This window comes from Aulonocara sp. 'chitande type north' Nkhata Bay, linkage group LG10 (assembly GCF_057382095.1).
Source record: "Aulonocara sp. 'chitande type north' Nkhata Bay isolate Kocher_YH1m ecotype deep benthic linkage group LG10, A_spYH_male_GT1.1, whole genome shotgun sequence".
In the NCBI taxonomy this organism is placed as follows: domain Eukaryota; kingdom Metazoa; phylum Chordata; class Actinopteri; order Cichliformes; family Cichlidae; genus Aulonocara; species Aulonocara sp. 'chitande type north' Nkhata Bay.
In genome coordinates, this window is record NC_141353.1 from 16625815 (window position 1) to 16645099 (window position 19285).

The 19285-nt window shown below is 41.1% G+C and overlaps 2 protein-coding genes across 10 annotated transcripts in view; both read left to right on the plus strand.

Annotated features, from left to right (window-relative positions):
* The window catches only part of LOC147320557 (neurexin-2-like), a 133301-nt gene extending 127364 nt beyond the window's left edge, over positions 1-5937 (plus strand). For 6 of the 7 annotated variants that reach the window (XM_086308656.1, XM_086308655.1, XM_086308660.1 and 3 more), the window contains 3 exons: positions 190-518; positions 2116-2200; positions 3356-5937. In XM_086308656.1, coding sequence (XP_086164782.1) covers positions 190-518; positions 2116-2200; positions 3356-4158 — 1217 coding nt within the window. In that variant the 3' untranslated portion in view covers positions 4159-5937. The remainder of the gene's footprint in view (positions 1-189; positions 519-2115; positions 2201-3355) is intronic. The other variant, XM_086308661.1, reaches the window with a different exon arrangement.
* Positions 5938-11897: 5960 nt separating this feature from the next.
* LOC147320559 (pecanex-like protein 3) overlaps positions 11898-19285 on the plus strand; it is a 32404-nt gene continuing 25016 nt past the window's right edge. Inside the window, exons 1-7 of one of the 3 annotated variants that reach the window (XM_086308665.1) lie at positions 11898-12356; positions 13198-13689; positions 14268-14476; positions 14577-14682; positions 15175-15214; positions 15340-15435; positions 15865-17610. In XM_086308665.1, the coding sequence (XP_086164791.1) occupies positions 13537-13689; positions 14268-14476; positions 14577-14682; positions 15175-15214; positions 15340-15435; positions 15865-17610 (2350 nt within the window). In that variant the 5' untranslated portion in view covers positions 11898-12356; positions 13198-13536. Of the gene's footprint in view, positions 12653-13197; positions 13690-14267; positions 14477-14576; positions 14683-15174; positions 15215-15339; positions 15436-15864; positions 17611-19285 lie in introns of all 3 variants that reach the window. The other 2 variants (XM_086308664.1, XM_086308663.1) reach the window with 2 other exon arrangements.

The window sequence follows — 19285 nt, forward strand, 5'->3', positions numbered from 1 at the left end:
TGCTGCTAACCAACATTTCCCTTTTTAGAGTTAACATCTAAATAAGCTTTTAAACAAATGAATTACTAAATCCCACCTGGCTCAGATGATGTTCTTGTGCAAAATCTCCCATATGCCGTCTCTGTGTGTGCTCTGCCGTTCTCTCCCCTTTTCCATCATCTCCTTCTCTGTGTTTCTGTCTAACTTTAGGGAGACAGTTGACCATCTTTAACAGCCAGGCAGCCATTAAAATTGGCGGTTCTGACAAAGGGCGACCCTTCCAGGGTCAGATTTCAGGGCTGTATTACAATGGTCTCCAGGTGCTCAAACTGGCAGCGGAAAATGACCCCAGCGTACAGGTGGAGGGGAACCTGCGGCTGGTCGGAGACTCGCTCTCCGTGGTGACCACGGACACCACCTCCGTCACCCCGCTGGCGGTGTCTGATATGTCTACCACGATCATGGAAACGACCACCACGATGGCCACCACCACCACCCGCAGGCAGCGGTCGCCCAGCTTGAGTGAGAGCATCTCAAAGGTCAGCGAGTTTAAAAAGGGGTGCTAATTAGCTGACAACAGGGAGGTAATTAGCTCATAAGGTGAAGGCTGTTGTCTATGTTTCGCAGTAGGAAAAAAGGCCATTTTAAATATGGCTCAATAACAGTGAGTGATTTTTTTTTTTTTTTTTTTTAATTAATTAGCTTTGTAGAAATCTGGAGCTGTGCGTGATTCCCAAAATTACAAATTTATATTTCTGTTCAATTATCAGGTTGCTAATATGTCTAAGCATCCTTAACATTCTCAATCAGCTTTAAAAATGCAAAATTGTGATTAATATAAGAACAAAACTGAGTAATACTTTGGCACTGTCTTTATGTGTGTCACCTTATAAAACATAAATGTTTAAACTTGCACAGGTTTACACATTTGGAGCTTATTTAATCCCCCTGTCATGTTTAGCTTATACTGTAGTTTCTGTTCCATTCATCTTGTATTAATGCACATTTTGAAATTTAACTTGCAGTACTAGAATCTAAGATGACAGTCAACACACAATCACAAAACCAGAGAACACTTCAGAATCCCCAGTTCTTCTCTACATTTGACAATGATAAGCTTATTTTTCAGATTTTTCAGATTTTTAGGCCTTAAAGGGGTTTAGGAACATGAACACACTTTTCCCCTGATCATCATGAAAGGAGTTATGAGATGAAATGAACCACATTTAAGTCTCACACCTTGACAAATTTCAGTGTTTCACAGCATCATTAAATTTCTTAGCGCTGCATCAGCTATTACTGAAAGAATTAGGCATATAAAACCTTGTATGGAGTAATGGGTAAGCTAAAATGCTTCATAAATTCATTAAATAACAGGTTTGATCCAGCATGTTTGATTCTGAATTCGCTGCATAACTTACTTTCCATCAAGGTATTAGGATTAGGATAATGATAACATTCTTGCTTAGTGTATTTTTACAATACAGCGGCCACATAAAAACAAAGAATTTGAATGTGATAAATGCTGAAAACCCTTCAAATTGGAGAAATTTCAGTAGTTGGACTTGTCCTGAGGTTTTAAAGAACCCCCACTGCCACTGCCTCTCCTAATAAAACTGCAGAGTGCTCTTTTTGTTCCATTTCTTTTGTCTAGCTATCCTAAAATGGTCTTCTCTATATTTTCAATTTATCAAAGTAATCCATTAGTGAGCCTTCTAATGCCCACTCTGCCCAGAGCCCACTGTGCATCCTGCATCCTCGTTAAATATATGTGAGAATTTTATATGGGTTTTTTGTGCAAATTTGATATAAAAGAATTGTTTAAAACCCAATTATATAGCATTTATCTCATTGAGAGCCTCCATCGGTGATGTTTTTCCATTGTTTGCACACACATAAAGTCAGCCAATGGGGTAAAGGATAAAAAGCAGCTGCTGATGGGCTCATTTTGAACTTGTAGTCTTACTAGTGTCGCTCCAGGCACAAACACTTAAGCAGTACAGTGCTGCATAGTGCAGATTTTTTTCTCAGACCGGACAGTCAGTGTAAAAAAGAGACTGTCTGTGAGCCTGAATGAAGAAAAATGTTTATTGGGTATTTGTTAAAAAAGAAATTGTATTCCCTGTTTGCTTTCAGCCACAGAACTCTGATGATATTTTGGTGGCATCAGCTGAGTGTCCAAGTGATGATGAGGACCTGGAAGAGTGTGAACCGGGAACAGGTGGGTCAATTGGTCCTTATGAAGCGATGGTACTAGGGTGCTTAGATGAGTAATGTTATTTTTACCCAGGAGTGCAGACAAAATGCAGTGCTTTTAGGCAGCCATCATTGTTCTTAACAAAACAGATCTGTCTTCTCAGTTTCATCCAACTATCTTACACTCACATATTGAGTAATTCTGTCAAATAACTGTCATTATTTGGATAGTTATTACAGACTAGCATTAATTTGTTCTCTACCCTGTATTTGTAGCTCACAAAAGTGAATCAAAGACAATCTTTGTGAAGTGTACTTCAGGCATTAAGAGAGTCTGATCGAGTTTGTGACAGAAACAAGCTGTAGAACTTGAGAGTCTGGCCTTATTGTGGGTGCCTTAATTATTAATATGACCTTATCAGAATTGTTTGTTGTTGTCTGGCCCGGCAAAGTGTGACTGAAATAATAATGAAAGAGAACCTATTGGCTGTAAATGTCTGTAGATGTATGTATCTGTAACATCTGTAACTCTGCAGAATGTTATAATCGTATATACAAATACACACACACACACAGGAAAATATATTGTTGAATTGTTGAGGCATCTAGTAGTAGTGGTTAAAGGTACATCTGTAAGATAGCAAGTGCTTTCAGAAAATCATACTATTTTGTGTGTGATTCATTCATACAATAACCTTTCTGCTCTCTTATCATTCCTCAACCTCTGCCTACAGATGTGCATATCGCAGCATGGCCATTTAAAACTTAATGTTCTTGTGTTTATTATGTGCTCTTCATTCAGCTGCCGCCTCTCACGGGTCATCTTGTATGTTTGTTTCTGCATGTGAGCTCTTTTTTACGCATTTGCTGTATTGCATTATTAAACATTCTTAATCTGCACACCCACACACATATGCATACCTTCCAGACAGCATTATGATGCTTTCGGTTTGCTTTTCTCCTCAGTTGCCAAGCGCTGATGTAAATACCCATGTATTATAGAAATGCAATTACTATAAATAAAATCACTGATAAGCCATCTAATATTAAATTCTTCATTAATAATGTACATAATGAGCAGATTGTGCTTCCGTTCTGATGAGCACAACTGCTCAGCCAGAATTTCAGTGTTAATTCTGCTCTAATTTAGGATCCCCTACCTTTTCTGTTTTCTTTCTAGGAGGTGAATTAGTGTTGCCTATTATAACAGTGGATTCCCTTGAGCCCCCATCCATCGCCACCCATTACCCCGTCATCCCTCCTCCTCCTACTCTCCTTTCCCCACTTGAAACCACCAAAGAGTCCCTGATACTCCCTCCCCACCCTTCCTGCCCCCCGGACCAGGAGGACTGTGGTGACCCTGTGGAGGTCTCAGCCTTCGGCTCTGGGGAGATGACGGAATCCGATGACGAGGACTTTTACAATAAAAACTCCCCCTTGGTCACTGACAGGACAGTCCTTCCTCCACCCCCTGCCGCTGGTGATGGTGGAGTCCAGAAACCCCGCCCCTTACCTCCTTTTGTTCCCACCACCAACCCTGACCAGCTCCACATTCCTGCAGGCAAAATGAACACCCGTGACCAGGTGCTTCTGCCCCCTGTTCCTCCATCCTCCCGAAACACACCAGGACTAACTTACCCCCCCAATTTTCCCCATGTGCCCACAGCCAACCCCACAGCCTCTGATGATAAGAGCCTGCCTGGTGCCGTGGAGGTGATAAGGGAGTCCAGTAGCACCACGGGGATGGTGGTTGGTATCGTGGCTGCTGCTGCTCTCTGCATTCTTATCCTCCTCTATGCCATGTACAAGTACCGGAACCGGGATGAGGGCTCCTACCAGACAGACCAGAGCCACAATTTTGCCAACAATTCCACTGCGGAGGGCAACGGAGCAGTGGTCAAAGACAAAAACACAGCGACAGCCTCTGTGGCAAAGGCCATCACAAAGGGTAAAAAGAACAAAGACAAAGAATACTACGTCTGAAATCACAGGAGAGTAGGCAAGTGTGGACTGAGACAAGAGGATGAGAGAGGATGCTTTCCTTTCGCGCCCCAATATTGTCAGGTCGACTATCAGAAAAATTCCACAAAAGAAAAAAAACAAAAGAAACAACAACTGCGCAAAGCAATTGTGTCCTGCTTTTACATTTTTCTCAAAAGTCAAGGTTGCCCAGTTCCTATTAATGATAAATTCTTATCTACGGCACAAGATCTGACTCATCCTCTGTATCACAATGTGCACTCAGTCTGCATTCACCAATTCCTTATTAGTGTATCATTTTTTTATGTTTTTAACAAGCTCGAAGGAGGCATATCCACTTTGGCTTTGTATATAGCATGGATATGGCACCGTGAAGAAAGTGCTGAAAAACATCTGGTTTCTTTGTACTTCTTTGTAATGCCCTATCTCAAGTCTCAATGTCCCCATTATGATGTATGAGGCTGAACAGCCCAGCTATTGAATTTTGATGGTAGATGAACAGAGAGCACAACAGTCATCCTGGCTACACTCGAACAGAAGGCCTTCATTTGGATAAGACATCATGTCTGCAGTCTACATGTTATTTCATGTGATTTTAAAACTCCCCACTCACTCTGCCTCTATCCACAAGAGATGGTACCGTGTTGCTGATGGCTTATCGTAAAGTAAATGAAGCAAGATATTTAGCCCTCCTGGTGAAAAAAGGAATTTTCAAATCCTTCTCCATATTCTGGCCAGTGAACCTTACAGTATGATGGCTCAGAAAGAGAATTAATATCAGATATTGCAGTCAATGTGCCATGCCATTCCAGGTAGGGATGATTGTGAGCCAGTCATTCTACACCAGTGAAGGTATTTATCCGTGAACACTGCTTGTATGTACATATAGTGGTTAGCAGATTGAAAAAGCATCGTGTACGTAGGGAAGGTATAAAGAAGAATAATCATGCGAGATGCTATGCTTGGCTCGCCCCCGCAACACAGCTTTTCATGACAACTTCAAAACTGTTTCAGCCCGAACTTTACAGGAATTTTCAAGAGCTCAGAATCACATTTGAGAGTGTTTTCTGATTGCTTCTTGGAAAGAGGAAACCAACACACCTCACCAGATGCTGGCTTGCTCATAATGTTTTCTTTCTTCTAAACTGTCTTGGGATAATTCAGAAGCACACAGAAAATGTAAACATATCTTTGAAGCATAGATATTCCTTGTAAAGCAGCCAAACATGTATTGTTTTTTTTTTTTCTATCGGTTATTAAATGACTATTCTACGAGATGAATAATTGAAGATTTGTGAATTGTATTGATATTTCTCTGATATTTCAATGTATCTTGTTACCACTCCTCTTAACACGTTATATTTTAGATTGCCTTTTACTCAAATCCGGACTAAAAGCACACTTTTTCCTCTGATAGCTGCAAATATCTTTTGGGTTTTTTGGGGGGGGATTATTTACGGTACAGATTATGCAGAGAAAACACAAGGGTGGAACAAACAAATGTTTTGTTTTGTTGCATTGTGCATTTTATATGTGCTAAATCTGTTACTCAATGGATCTGATAATATAAAGCCATTTTCTCTGTTGAGTTATTTATTCATGCTCTGTGATTTCGTTCTTTTTTTTATGAAAGTGCCATTCGACATGAGCTGCTCAGTGCTCAGAAAATATACCATTCCTCACTCATTGCTATTGTATAGTGTTCATGTGAAATGGATCTTAATATGTGTACAGAACGTGGATAAAGATGAAAATACACTTGATTATATACTTTGTACACAACTGTGTTGTGTGTTGCTTCTTAGAAGTTCCCTAAAATAATTAACTTTATTTGACTTTTCTTCTTGGATGCAACATTGTGGGTGAGCACAATGAAAAGAATGTAGTTTTTAGGTCAGGACAGTTCGGCTTCATGGTGTGGTAAACTGTGTGACCCTTGTTCTTGTATGCTTCTGCAACAGCTGTGGGTGTGCAGTCCCTGCAAACGGACAAAGTTAATATAGTAGTAAAATAAAACTAACTAAATTTCAAATAAGAAACTGACATTTTCAGAGGGTTAAAAAAAAGACTTTGAATATAAAAAATACAGTCAGTCTTTTTGTATTAGTAGTTTTCAAGTTGGTCTCACTTTTTCAATTAGCAAATCGTAGCAAATGCGTTTATAGTGCTAAATATATAAATGCAAATAAAATGTAAAGTAATCAAAACTAAACTGAAAGTAAACATTTTAAACAATAAAACAAATCTTTAGCACTGAAAACTGCAAAGTAAGTAAAAATAAGCCAAAGAGAAAATAACTTTTTAACTCTATATTAATAAAAGCTATGAAAATAACACGGCTATGATAACCTTGGTACAGATGCTGACATGTTTGTGACTGTTATACCTCAGAAATGTCTTATGAAAATTTGGTATATTTAGCACAAATATTCCCTTGGCCTCAATGATGAACTGAATAAAGATTGTTGGTCAGAGGTAAAAGTCACTGTGACCGTACCCAGTCCCATAATAGTGATTTACTCTACTTAATTTTATGAGAACACCTGGAAGAAATATCATCACACCTGGCCCAAACATCCACCGGAACTCAAGGATCAACCATGCAGTGGCCAAAGATCACTATGACCTCATAAAATATGCTTTTGGCCACAACTTAAGAGTTCCTTTACCGAGTAACAGAAGATTTCCAACAAATGTTTAATATTGTAAAGTGATGGCATCTTAAAACGGAAAGGTCAACAGTAAAATTCCCTGTGGCATCATAATGTTCTGTAAAACATAACTCAGGAGTAGGAGGTTTGTGTGTGTGTGTGTGTGTGTGTGTGTGTGTGTGTGTGTTTGACTGTGTATGTGTGTGCTTCTAAGTTCAATAAGAGGACAGATGCAGAAGCAAATGTAAGGTAAGCTAGGGTAAACCTTAATGAAATTTGGAGAAGAATAACAAAAGGTGCTTCAGGGTTATTCAGGCAGGCAAACAAAAAAATAATTCAAACAGAGAAGAAAAATTAGATTTATCCAGAAGAGGGGGGGTTCATATTCCAATGAAACAATGAAGAAACACAAGGAGACATGCAGAGAGAAGCAAGAACACAGGAAGGTGCACAGATGAATGGACAGAGGGAGAAACAAAAGGCTAAATATAGCAAGGTAACTGGGAACAGGTGGAAACAATGAGAGAACCACAGGAGTGTGAACCACATCCAGATATGAAAGGCACACAAGAAAAGTAACTATCAGATTGACACAGGGAGCGATAGGAAAAAGTGACAAAGAAATTAATACAAAGGGCAAACAGGGTGGAAAGAAAAACAGACTAAAAAGAGAACAATGACTGGAACACTCCAAAAGTTGATTCTGTTCATCTGGACATAGCGTTTTATGGGAGAAACAGTTCGTCACTCATCCAAGTGACTTCTTCAGGCTCAGCTGGCTGCAGGTTTCGCCAACCTACTCCATGCTCAAACCAGCGTTCCTCCCTGTCCAGGATGTGTACATCCTCATCATTGAAAGAGTGTCCACTGGCCTATAGGTGTAAATAGACTGCAGAGTCCTGGCCTGACGAGGTAGCTCTTCTGTGTTGCGCCATCCGCTTCGCCAGAGGTTGTTTGGTTTCCCCGATGTATAAATCCTGGCAATCCTCCTGGCACTTAACAGCGTACACTATGTTACTCTGTTTGTGTCGGGGGACCCGATCCTTGTAGTGGATCAATTTTTGGCGCAGCGTGTTTTGGGGTTTACAAGCCACAGACCCGGTGTTTAGAAAAAATGTGTCTCAACTGCTCTGATACTTCTGACACATATGGGATCACTACAGGTTTTCGCTTAGGCAGCGATTGTTCTTCTCTCCTGGATCGGCTGAAGCTTTCTTTAGGCGCCTGCCCAGCTTTGACAAATGTCCAGCTGGGATAACCACATTTACTCAGGGCCTTCTTGATGTGATGTTGTGATGTTCTTCTGCTTCACTGGCCGCTGTGTCTGTGGGGATGGTGTTCGCTCTGTGTTGTAGCGTCCTGATGACACCCAATTTATGCTCCAGTGGATGATGAGAGTCAGACCTTAAATACTGATCCGTATGCGTAGGTTTGCAGTACACATCAGCTTTTAGATGTCCCTCATTACTGATGGAAATCTCACAGTCTAAGAAGGCTAACTTGCCACTTTTCATATTCTTCCTGGTGAATCTGATGACTGGAACAGGACAATCGTGACCGTATTTCACGTTTGGTTGAATACTGAATTACTCACACTAATTCTGGGAGCCAAACAATAGTGCTTGTGTAGATTTTCTGTGCTGCAGGGTTGAAGATGTATGTGCAGCCATGTCTTTACTCAGTGTTGATCCCGGCTACATCTTTGTCTCTTATCAAAGTCAGGCTCGTGGGACATAAATCCATCTAGCACTTTTCATTCAATTTCTTTAAAATCTTCACTACATCATAGAAATCTGGCTAGAAATGAATAAAAATTTAGATTAACCCCTGTTGCCTTACTTACTATAAGAGAGTAATTCTTGCAAATTAGCAGTGTAACATATTGATTGCTTCCGTTTGTCTGTTAGTGCTTGGGACCAAAGAATCTTTTTAGGATAGACCAAAGACAATCACAATGACGTCACTCTACAAAGGCTAACAAGACAGGTTAATACATTTAACATGATGAACTAGTATTTGCACAAATTGCAGGTCGTGTAATGTGCTAAAAATGTGTCTTACACTTGAATTTCATCATCATTTTCTCACTCCTCTCTTTTGCTCACGCACTCTCTTTTGGACTCTGCGTTGTTCTGGCATGTTAGTAGCTCCTGGATGTCTATTATTTATAATGAAGCACCTTCTTATACTATCAGAGTCCATTGCAATGGAATATCATGATCTCTGTGAGGCTTAAATGCAATTTAAATAGTCCAAAAAAAGAAAAGAAAAGAAAAGAAAAGAAAAAGAAAGACAAGATAAATTCTCATAAGAGATGCTAGTGATTTGTCCACAGTGTGACCCAATCAGGTCTGACACTCGTGGACTTTGTTGTTCCCTCACTTGAGTACCAAGCACTCAACTTGGGTTAAAAAACAAAAAACAAAACATAAAACATGCATTTCAAGCTGGTGACTTAGAGTTTAAAAAAAATTGGTAATTTAGAAGGCAGGAAGTGTTATGAAAAAAGTTACTATTTGGTCAAATTATTAAAAATGAGGGAGTGTTTGTGGAAACTAGGAGTCAGGCTATATCAGGCTCTGCTACACTGAGTTTAGTCAGTCTTTATTTGAAATCCTTCAAATAAAGTACTAGAATATTCCCTTAATATGTGGAGCAAGTCTATATGCTGATATCATATTACTAACTTTGAGGCTACAGCACATGAGGAGTTCCCTCACAGTAAAAAAGTATGCCACCGCACAGCATTTATCAAAGGCAAATTTGGTTATCATCTTCAACTACAGAACTACAATAAGGATCAGCAGCCTCATGATAATCTTTGACAGCGGCACCATGTTGGTGTTGTTTGACTACCCCCTGCTGAGAACATGTGGAACTGTAAGAGAGGAAAGCAAGTCGGTGACGTTGATGTGATGTAAGGTTATAGTTGCCTGCACTTAAGCAGCCATCAGTTTATCTCAAGGATGTTTATCACCAAAGACAAGAATTTAGAGAGACTGCATTTCAAGCCAGCAGGATGACCCGTCCTATCAGTCTCTTTGTGCTGATAGTGATGACAATAATCCTGTGGGGTAAGCAAGGTGTGGTGTCAGTACGGTTTTGGTGCAGCAAGGCCTGATCTGTGCTGACACTGTGTATCAAGGAGGGTGGCTACAGGATATGATAAGCCACTCCTGAGCATTGCTGAGGTATCACAAGGTTAATTCAACAAAACAGCAAAGGCAGGGGAAACAGATGACGGCTGATATGGCCTACCCTACACTGAAGCTGTAGGTATAACACGCGGGGATTTAATTGGAAGGGGGAACAGAAAAGTGCAGGAGCAGCTTTTAGACCTGATGCACCTCAAGCATAGTAATGTACGACAGTAATGAGTGTATTTTATCCATCCATCCATTCTCTTCTGCTTATCCAATTCAGGGTCACGGGGTGGGGGTGCTCAAGCCTACCTCAAAGTGTGTATTTTAATTAACATATTTTTTATGTGTGTGTGTGTGTGTGTGTGTGTGTGTGTGTGTGTGTGTGTGTGTGTGTGTGTGTGTGTGTGTGAGCAGATGACCATCAATGATTAATTTCCTTTGGGATTAATAAAATTTTATGAAATGAGCAACCACTGCTCAAACAAGGTTTTCTTTTTACTGTAATTACTATGTAGTTATTTCCAAGGACTTCACTAGTAATTATATGTGTTTCATAGCTTCTCTTCATATCTTGACATTTAACCTTGGCTATGTGTCATCTTCCCACAGCCGTGATGTTAACTCAGGCATCACTCCCTCCACATAACTCTGTAAATTGAGAGAAAATGAGTGCATCCATGCTCTTCCACTTATCCAAATCAGGATCACAGTGGGATTGGAACGGTACATCCTGGATGGGTCACCAGGATTAAGACAGTGACAGACTATTTGTGTCTTTGGACTGTGGGAGGAAGCCACTGTACACCGCGAGAACATGCGCTCCGCACAGAAAAACCCCAGAATGGACTCAAAAGCAGGACCTTCAACAGTGCTAACCATCGCACTACTATGCTGACCATCCAGCCATCCATTTTCTTCCACTTATGAGAAAATGAGTTATTTTATATTAAGGAAGCCAGCTCATATATACACTATATAGCCAAAAGTATTCACTCACCCATCCAAATAATTGATTTCAGGTGTTTCACGCTACTAAATATTTCACAAGTCTGTTAGTATTAGTGGTATTATAACAAACTGGAAGCAAATGGGAATGACAGCAACTCAGTCATGAAGCAGTAGGCTATTTAAAATCACAGAGTGAGGTCTGCAGATGCTGAGGTGCATAGTTCACAGAGGTCACCAACTTTCTGCAGAGTTATAGCTGCAAAGGGTGGGCGGACATTATATTAAACTCTTTCGATTAAGAATGTCAGTCAAGTTCATATGTGTGTGAAGGCATATGAGCTAATACCTAGGGCAATATAGTATATTTGCACAAGAACTTTTTTTTAACATGCCCTCAATAAATAGGCAATTTTACAGACAAAGATGGTCGGAGATGTTCTTTTACTTTAAAAGAACAACTTTTTTATTTGTAAAGAGTTTATGTGTACTGTCATAAAAACAAGAGATCGTTGGCTAATGTTGCAGAATGGCACACAAATGCGAGTTCTATACTATTTATAAAGAATAAATATAAAATATAAATGTAAAATTTTTACCTATCTAAAAATTAGCTACGGTACCTACCTATATGTAGGTCCAATTCATCTCTTCAAGCATGGACAACTGGGATTGTCAGGTGGCATCTGGAACTGAACCATTAGCAAGGTGTGGGTCTTTTGGGATTGCAGGGAGCAGTTTAGAAGTGTGGCTGGCTTAAATGGGGGTTAGCTTGGCCTACATTAACCTGAGCTAGCTGGTAAACCCATATATAAGAAACGTCTACATGAATGCCAGGACCTGAAAGTAAACATTCAGGACCTATTTATTTTTATTAATTTGTTTAGGTAGTTTTGTGGTTGATTGGTTTGTACTAACATTACATTTTAAAAATATTTTAAAATAAAAGAAGAAGAAAAAGTCCTCCTCATGACGTCAGTACACATGGCCAATCAGCGCCATGGGAATCTCTCTCGGTCTCTCACTCACTTTGCGGCCGTGCGTGCGTGCTTGCGTGCGTGTGTCAACTAGTTGTTAGCAGAGCTAGCTACCCAGTGAGCTAGCTCGTTGAAACATTTTTTGTTTTTGTTTAGTTTTTGTTTTTTTACACAGGGTCCGTTTATACCAAGAAGCATTTGTTGTTCGTCATGAGAGGGGCCCACGGCTCCCCATACATGATGTTTGTCACCCAGTCATGCCAAAGAGGAGCACGGCCTCTCGGGAAAAACGATAAGTTAGCTAACGCCAGCAAAAAGTGAAGCTACAGTTTTTTAACAGCCGATTTCCTTCCTAGCTAGCATCCTGAGACGGAAAGCGCTGAGATTTTGCATGAACTGGATGCGGAAGGAGGATATAAGCCAACCTGGACAGCTATTGCTAACTATGAGCTATGCTGGGATCCAAAATCGGAGAACATCTCACTGTGAGCACAATTATTAAATCTATCAAGCCAGCGTGAGATAATAATAGCTAATGACTTTCACCTACCTATTAGCGGTTAGCGTTAAGCTGTCTTGTTTTAGGGTGACGTTACAGTTACCCAGTCAACGATAGGGACATCAAGATAGAAATGCTTGCTTATGCGGCCTAGCATTAGCCGGTAACTAGCATTAGGTATCCTAATGTTGTCTGTCAGGCAGTTTGAGGAGATAATCTTCGGGTTTAGGTCATGTTATCATATTCACTGAGGTCACTGAAACCACTGGCGGCTGCCCAGAGGTGAGAAATGCACAGAAATCTTTGTAATATACGATGAGCTGCCAGTTAGCTTGCTAGTGCCTGTCACAAAACTTAATCTAGCTGGCACAACAATGGCCTGGACGTGAACATAGGGAGTTCATGCTGTCGGAAAACCGAATATGTCAGATATGTCATATATCACATACAGCTGTTTTTGTTTGTGTGAAAGACATCTAATGGCAAATTATGTTTGTTATAATCGTTGTTTCACGTGCCATTGCTAGCTTATGTTATTCTTTTGCATTTATCGATCACTAAAACGATTCTGTCACTTCAGTTGCAATAAAGGATAATTAGTGTCCTGTGATTTAATGTAATTAAGTAAAGGACAGATGAAAGAAAAGAGTAAAATGTTAAAGTAAACATACTAAATAGACGTTATAAGTTGCACCTGAAACAAAAAGAGCAACACTAAACTTATTTGGTGATTTTTATTAGATTTTCAAGATTGTTTTTCCATAAAATCCAGTGTTTAAAGTGAAGCTTCATAAAAGAAAACTGACTAATTGTGATCTCTCTCACAGATGAGCACTTGTTCGTGCAGTCATTGGGTTACCAGTGTGTCAAAAAGTCACTCTGCTGATTACCCACCGAGGATTGGGCTAGAGTGTGGCAACGCTGGTGCAGGGAGGGAGCTTATACTGGCACAAGAATATGCAAGGACTCTTTATCTCAGCTGAAGTGTATGCATATATCTAAGACACAAAATTGCTGTGCTTGATGAAACAGTCTTGGTCAACCTGCCATGCCCCATGGACATGCCATCGTAGACACAAGATACCGTGGCTCAAACTGCTGCACAGTTTTTTGAGCTACAGCCTTGGGGGAAGCGTTTCAACTTTTAGTTGAACCTGAAGGTGGAGATGGGTTCCCAAGCTCTTCAGATACTGCGGCAGGGCGTGTGGGCTTCGCTCACTGGAGGGTGGTATGTGGATCCCCACCAGAGCACATTCTCCAACTGCTTCCACCTCTACCTTTGGATATTTCTCCTGGCTTTCCCCTTTCTTCTGTACATGGTAAGTTCATTTTCCTATCACCATAGGAGCTACCAAAATAATGCACAAATCCTTTTAAATCAGTTTTCAGAAGTTAGCCATGATGACATGATAGCTTCAAGTAATTTCACTTATATAGGTCAAATCACAAATTTACCTCAAGAAGTTTAATAATCCGTTTCTAACTTGCATGCCCAAGCCCTTTTTACACATTGGCAACTTCAACTGACTTAATCATCTCCCAGGATTATCATGTGTAAAATGGGTCAAATACTATGTTTTGAATAACATAACTGCATTTTTTTAATGATGTAAACTGTATGAGAGACTCATTCAGCACATATGCATGGGATAATAACTTTATAGTTTAACTTCTAGTGCTTGTAACAATAGGGGGAATAAAAACTAAGGGTGTTTGCCTGAACTTGTGTGGTTAAATTAAGATCCTGATTTAAAACAATTCCATAATAAGTTTGAAATATCCAGCTATATTTAACACCTCATTTCCAATTAAGCTTCCTTCCTGGTTCTAGTTCTTTGACGTGACTGCCTGGTCTCATTTTTGTAATTCCTCTCTTTAAATTCCAACTCCTTGTCAGGCTCTTCCTCCAAGCTTGTTGGTGGCAGGTGTGTACTCTGCTGTGGTTGCTGTATTTTTTACTGCCATTAAAGTGGTAAACTACCGACTTCATGCAATGTTCGACCTTGGGGAGATTGTAGAGAAAAAGCAGGCCTCACTAACAGCTGAAGTGCCAAGGACAGAAGAAGGAGAAGAGGGGTCAGGTGCTCATGAGGGGAATCAGCACAGGTAATGTGATGTGTCTTAAAGAAAACTTGCCTGTTGCGATGCTGTGACTTGCTGAATTCTTTGGGAAAAAAATTTCTTCCTGCATGTGACTATTTCACAGGGATAGTCATGTTGGTGTAGAGATGACTGTGTTTCGGAAAGTCAACTCAACACCCCCAGTGCGTTGCAGCTCCCAGCACTCTCTGTTTGGATTAAACCAAGTGTCGGTGAGGATTACCATATTTACTAGCATGCAACATTATCTCTTCTGGCTTCCAACATTTCTCCAGTTCTATCTATTAGAATTTTTTTAATTCATTAATTTGGTCTGTCAGCAAACTACAAGATGTAGCAAGCTTTAAAAGCTAGCAGGTGGTATGGCTACAGGCAAAAAATTAAAAAAATAGACAGCAGATGATTGAATAAACCAAGTTACTGTTTAACCCAAGTACACTTGTTGCTATGATCTTTCTAACTCGTAGCTCCTCATTAAATGCTAATTGGTCTGAACCTCCCGTGGCTTAGTGCCAGGTTAAAAAAATTTGTATTTTCCATGATCAGTATGCCTGTAATAGTAGTTTGCAAGATTTTTTTTTAGTTCAGTACCAAGCTAAGGGGGGATTTTTTAAGTACTTAGCGATGTTCTTATGGTTTCGTAATGCATAATCATGTGTATCAGGTGGTTTAAAGCATTGTGTATATTCTTTCTTACTCTTCAGGAATTCTTGCCTCAGTTGGAGGATTCAGGGGGTACTAAGGGTAAGCATCTAAATGTTTTAATTCTGCATACCATATTTTTATTTTAAATCATGATGTATATAATAGATAGTCTGACATTTTTATCCAAGCATATGTTTTAAATTTGTAATTTCCTTTTATTTCAGATATCAAAGAGTTAATGCGGGAACAAGGAAGCAATAATGTGATTGTCACGTCAGCTCAACGTGAGATCCTACGTCAGAGTTCCCAGGACCCCATTAGTAAGTCTGTTATGTTTCACTGTTTAGAAATGAGCATTAGATACTGGAAACAATGTTTAATCCTTCCTGTATAAGTCAGGCTGTAAGTATATCAGTATTTTCATACAAATTTAGGAAAGGGGGGGGAAAAATGGAATCTTGAGAAACATAATTCACAACGTCAGTGTTACAGCTTGCAAAAGTGCATTTCAGTCTAGGGGGTCCTTTTGTCCCTCTGTGGGGGGATACTCCCACTAGGTTTATATCTGGGACTCTCCACCATTTGACCTCAGAACTGAAGAAGCTTCTCGGATGAGAGGTGAAACGTCTTCAAGTAACTTAAAGAAGTCCAGACGCTTTTCTTTGCAAGCTCCTTTGACTACGATGACCTGGATGACTGAGAACCTTCATAGACATTTCAGTCTAATGTTTGGTTTTCTTACCGTACAGGGGCTCTGAATGGGGTCTCATCCTGCATTGTTGCCGCTCTTGGAGGTGAGTTCCAAGGTCTTGTAGGAGTATCTGGAGTGTCAGCTGGATTTGAAGAACCTGGAGCCTTGTCTATCCCCCCTTCACCCTCGAGTCAAGAAGATGGAGGCGAGAAAGAACACTTGCAAGAAGTGGAGATGTTAACAGAACAGTTGTCTCATCAGAGTTCCAAGGACAATGATTTGGGGGCTTACTCTCCCCTTGGCCCCTCTGCTGAATCTGAGAGTTTGGGAGATACTCCCCTAAGCCCTCTTATAAAGAGTAGTTTAAGTGAAGAACTCAGTGAAAATCTGCTGGGTTTAGGCCTTGACCCTGTGGCTTTTGCTCCTGGGACTGAGCTCCCCGGCAGCCGCAGCGGAGTAGCACTAGCTGCTGGATCAACAGACAGTTGTTTCAGTGCTGGTGGAGCTACCACAGACCGTGAGACGCTAAGCACTGTTAGCAGTTACCGCAGTGAAAAAACTGATTCAACTCAGCTGGAAAGTCCTTCATTCAGCCAGTCGCGGCCTGTAGATGGACAGGTTTCTGCCTCAGCACCAGCGATAGGGTCTGACATCCACAAGCCCACAGAGGATTCAGCAGTGCAAGATGGCAGTGATACTGACAATCTGTCAGACAGTGTGTTACTACGCTCCCCTTCCAAAGAATTCTCCCTCAGCCAGGGGCTAGACCGGACACTTGTTGAAGGAGAGGATCTGCCATCTGTACCTTCTGATATTGCACAGCCCCCTCCTCTCCAGAACTCTTCCCCTTCAAGTAGTGGCCACTCAGAGGTTTGTGAATTGGACAGGAACGTCCCAGTTCCTCCTCTACCCCCACCTCGGCAGACCAATTCAGTGCCCTCAGGGCTGGCCCTGGGTCTGGTGTGTTCTGAGCCTGCTTTGCCCATATCTTCTACCCCATTCTTACTGTCTGAGCAGCCTGCTCTGCAGTCCCAGCAGGTTGTACGCCCTAAAGACTTAAAGCTGCTGCGGGCCAGCGGCGGTAGCATGGGGCACAGGCCAGGCCGAAGGAAAGCTCCAAGAAGGCGCGCTGGAGCTGGCAGTAGTAGTTTTGACTGTGGCTCTTACAGGCGTCACCACAATCATAGACAACACAGAGATTACATACCAGTGCGCAATCGACTCGGCACTAAGGCTTACAGTGAAAGTTTGTTTGAGGATTCCAGTGACGAGGACGACGGCAGTGACATGAGTGCAGGTTCTAGCCTGGGCTCTCAGCGCCGATACAGCTCAGATGATGATGACGATGATGATGATGACTCTAGTTCCTCTACCTCCTGCTACTCTCCAGACCTTGCTAACACTGGCATTACATCGACTCTTCCCCCTGCTGCTCAACTGCCTACTCCAAGGGAAGGGGATTTACCCGAAACTGCTGGCCCCTCACATCCTCGTGCTGCTCAACGCTCTTCTAGCACCGCTAGTGCTAAGACTCACGCAAGAGTGCTAAGTATGGATGGGGCAGGTGGAAGCCAGAGCAATGCAGTGGCTCTGCCCTCTACTCTGCTTGCAATGCCCTCCACCTCCACGCCTGCACCTCGGACTCTCACCATCTCTAAGTCTGATCTGGAAGCCCGGACTATACACTCTGATGGCTTTGCTGGAGCTCACCATCATTGCTTGGATTCACTTGGAGGCTCTTGGACTGGCAACCAGATGGGCTGGAGAACAGGAGAACTGGTTGAAGAGGGGGCTGTTGGAGGTGGTGAGTTTGCAAATTTTCAGTCAAGAATATATGTTTTAACTTACCCTACTGAAACAGTTTTCATCATGGTTTGGAGGTCTAACTAATTAAGAAAGTTAACCTTCATAGGGAGTCGCTGATAGTAAGGCCTATTTGTAAGGCATCAAATTGTTGCTGATATTTTTTTTCTGTAATATATTTGATGACAGACCACTATTAATTTGTACTTAATTTAATCACGAGTAATGACTCCATGGTGTAGTGATTAATACATATACCTTATTTGTGAAAGATTTTATTTAAGATGGCGAAGAGACACAAACCCAGCCTTGGGGTCTCACAAGCTAGTGTACTGTGATCTAACTAGATGTATCTGATATGATCCCTGTGTTGGTGTTGTCCCTGGTGATCATAATTAATATTGGTCCAGGTTCAACATTGCAAGTTATATTGTCATATGGAAAAAACTGCCAATGTGTACTAAAATCCAAAACGGGGCAGTTGTGGTTTAGGATGGGTTACGGTTATAATTATAGAGTTACGGTTATAATTATAGAGTTAAGGTTAGAGTTTGGTCCGAATTTCTTTCCACGTCGCAAAACCATGACATCACAACAATGTGATTGGTCACTTGCAATGATGAACCTGGCCCATCATTAGCTTCGGTGATCCTAGAACAACATTGGCACATTGATATCAGATTGTGCACTATACCCAAGCCAGTATAGAGGTGACGGTTGTGTCAGGAACTCCATCTGATATGAAGTCTGTGCCAAATCAAACATGGGTTCCATGTGCTGTGGCAATTCCTTTGGAAATAAGAGAGCAGCTGAAATTCTATTACTTTTTTTTTAGTTCCAAGTAACCATGAGGTGTGATCAGAAAGCTCTGGAAACGATTCTGTAAAAATCAAAAATCATGCCTGTATACCCATTCAAGAATATATTATACACTGCACCATTGTAAGTGGAGCTGCTATATTTAGATCACTGTAGAAGTCCTGTTATGTCTTCTACTTATGTCTCAGTAGCGCCTGTTGGATCTACTCCAGTGTATTCCTTCAACTTAATTTTCATTTTCAATAAGTTTACAGTGTCACTATCAGACAAGTGTGCAATAAGAGCAAATAGTAAGAAAAGACTATGTTGCAATGTATTTGCAACTCTCATAGGCTCGTATTTTGTCAGGTAATTGTAAAATGCAGTGTTTCTTTTTCGGCTTTTCTGTTCTAAGATTTTGTGTAGAAATTTCACCAGAACCTCAATCTGTTTTGCAAAGGAAGTATGGTCTCATTAAGAGCTTGTTTGCACTTGGAGGGGCTGATGCCCTGCATAATCTGTTATCCTTCAGAGGTTGCTGGCGATGCAGGATTTTCAGCTCTGTGTGTCCACCCTGCAGCTGGATGTGAGACGTCATCTCAGCCGAATTTCTCCCAGATATCTTCTGCCTCTCTATTACCGGAGAGACCCAAAAGTGTTCACCGCCAGTTCCCCTTAGGTTAGGTGGTTATGAGGAAAACTAGATGCTTCATTGATTGGGTGGGGTGCTGTTTTCAAGTGGAGGGCCATAAATGGCACCTAGCCCCAGAGGCTTTGTCGCACATATATAAATTACTTGGAGCTGACGGCAGGTTTTCGGCTTTGGGGCATTTCTTGCTGCTCCTGAAAAATTGTTATGTCCTGATTAGGAGAGACAG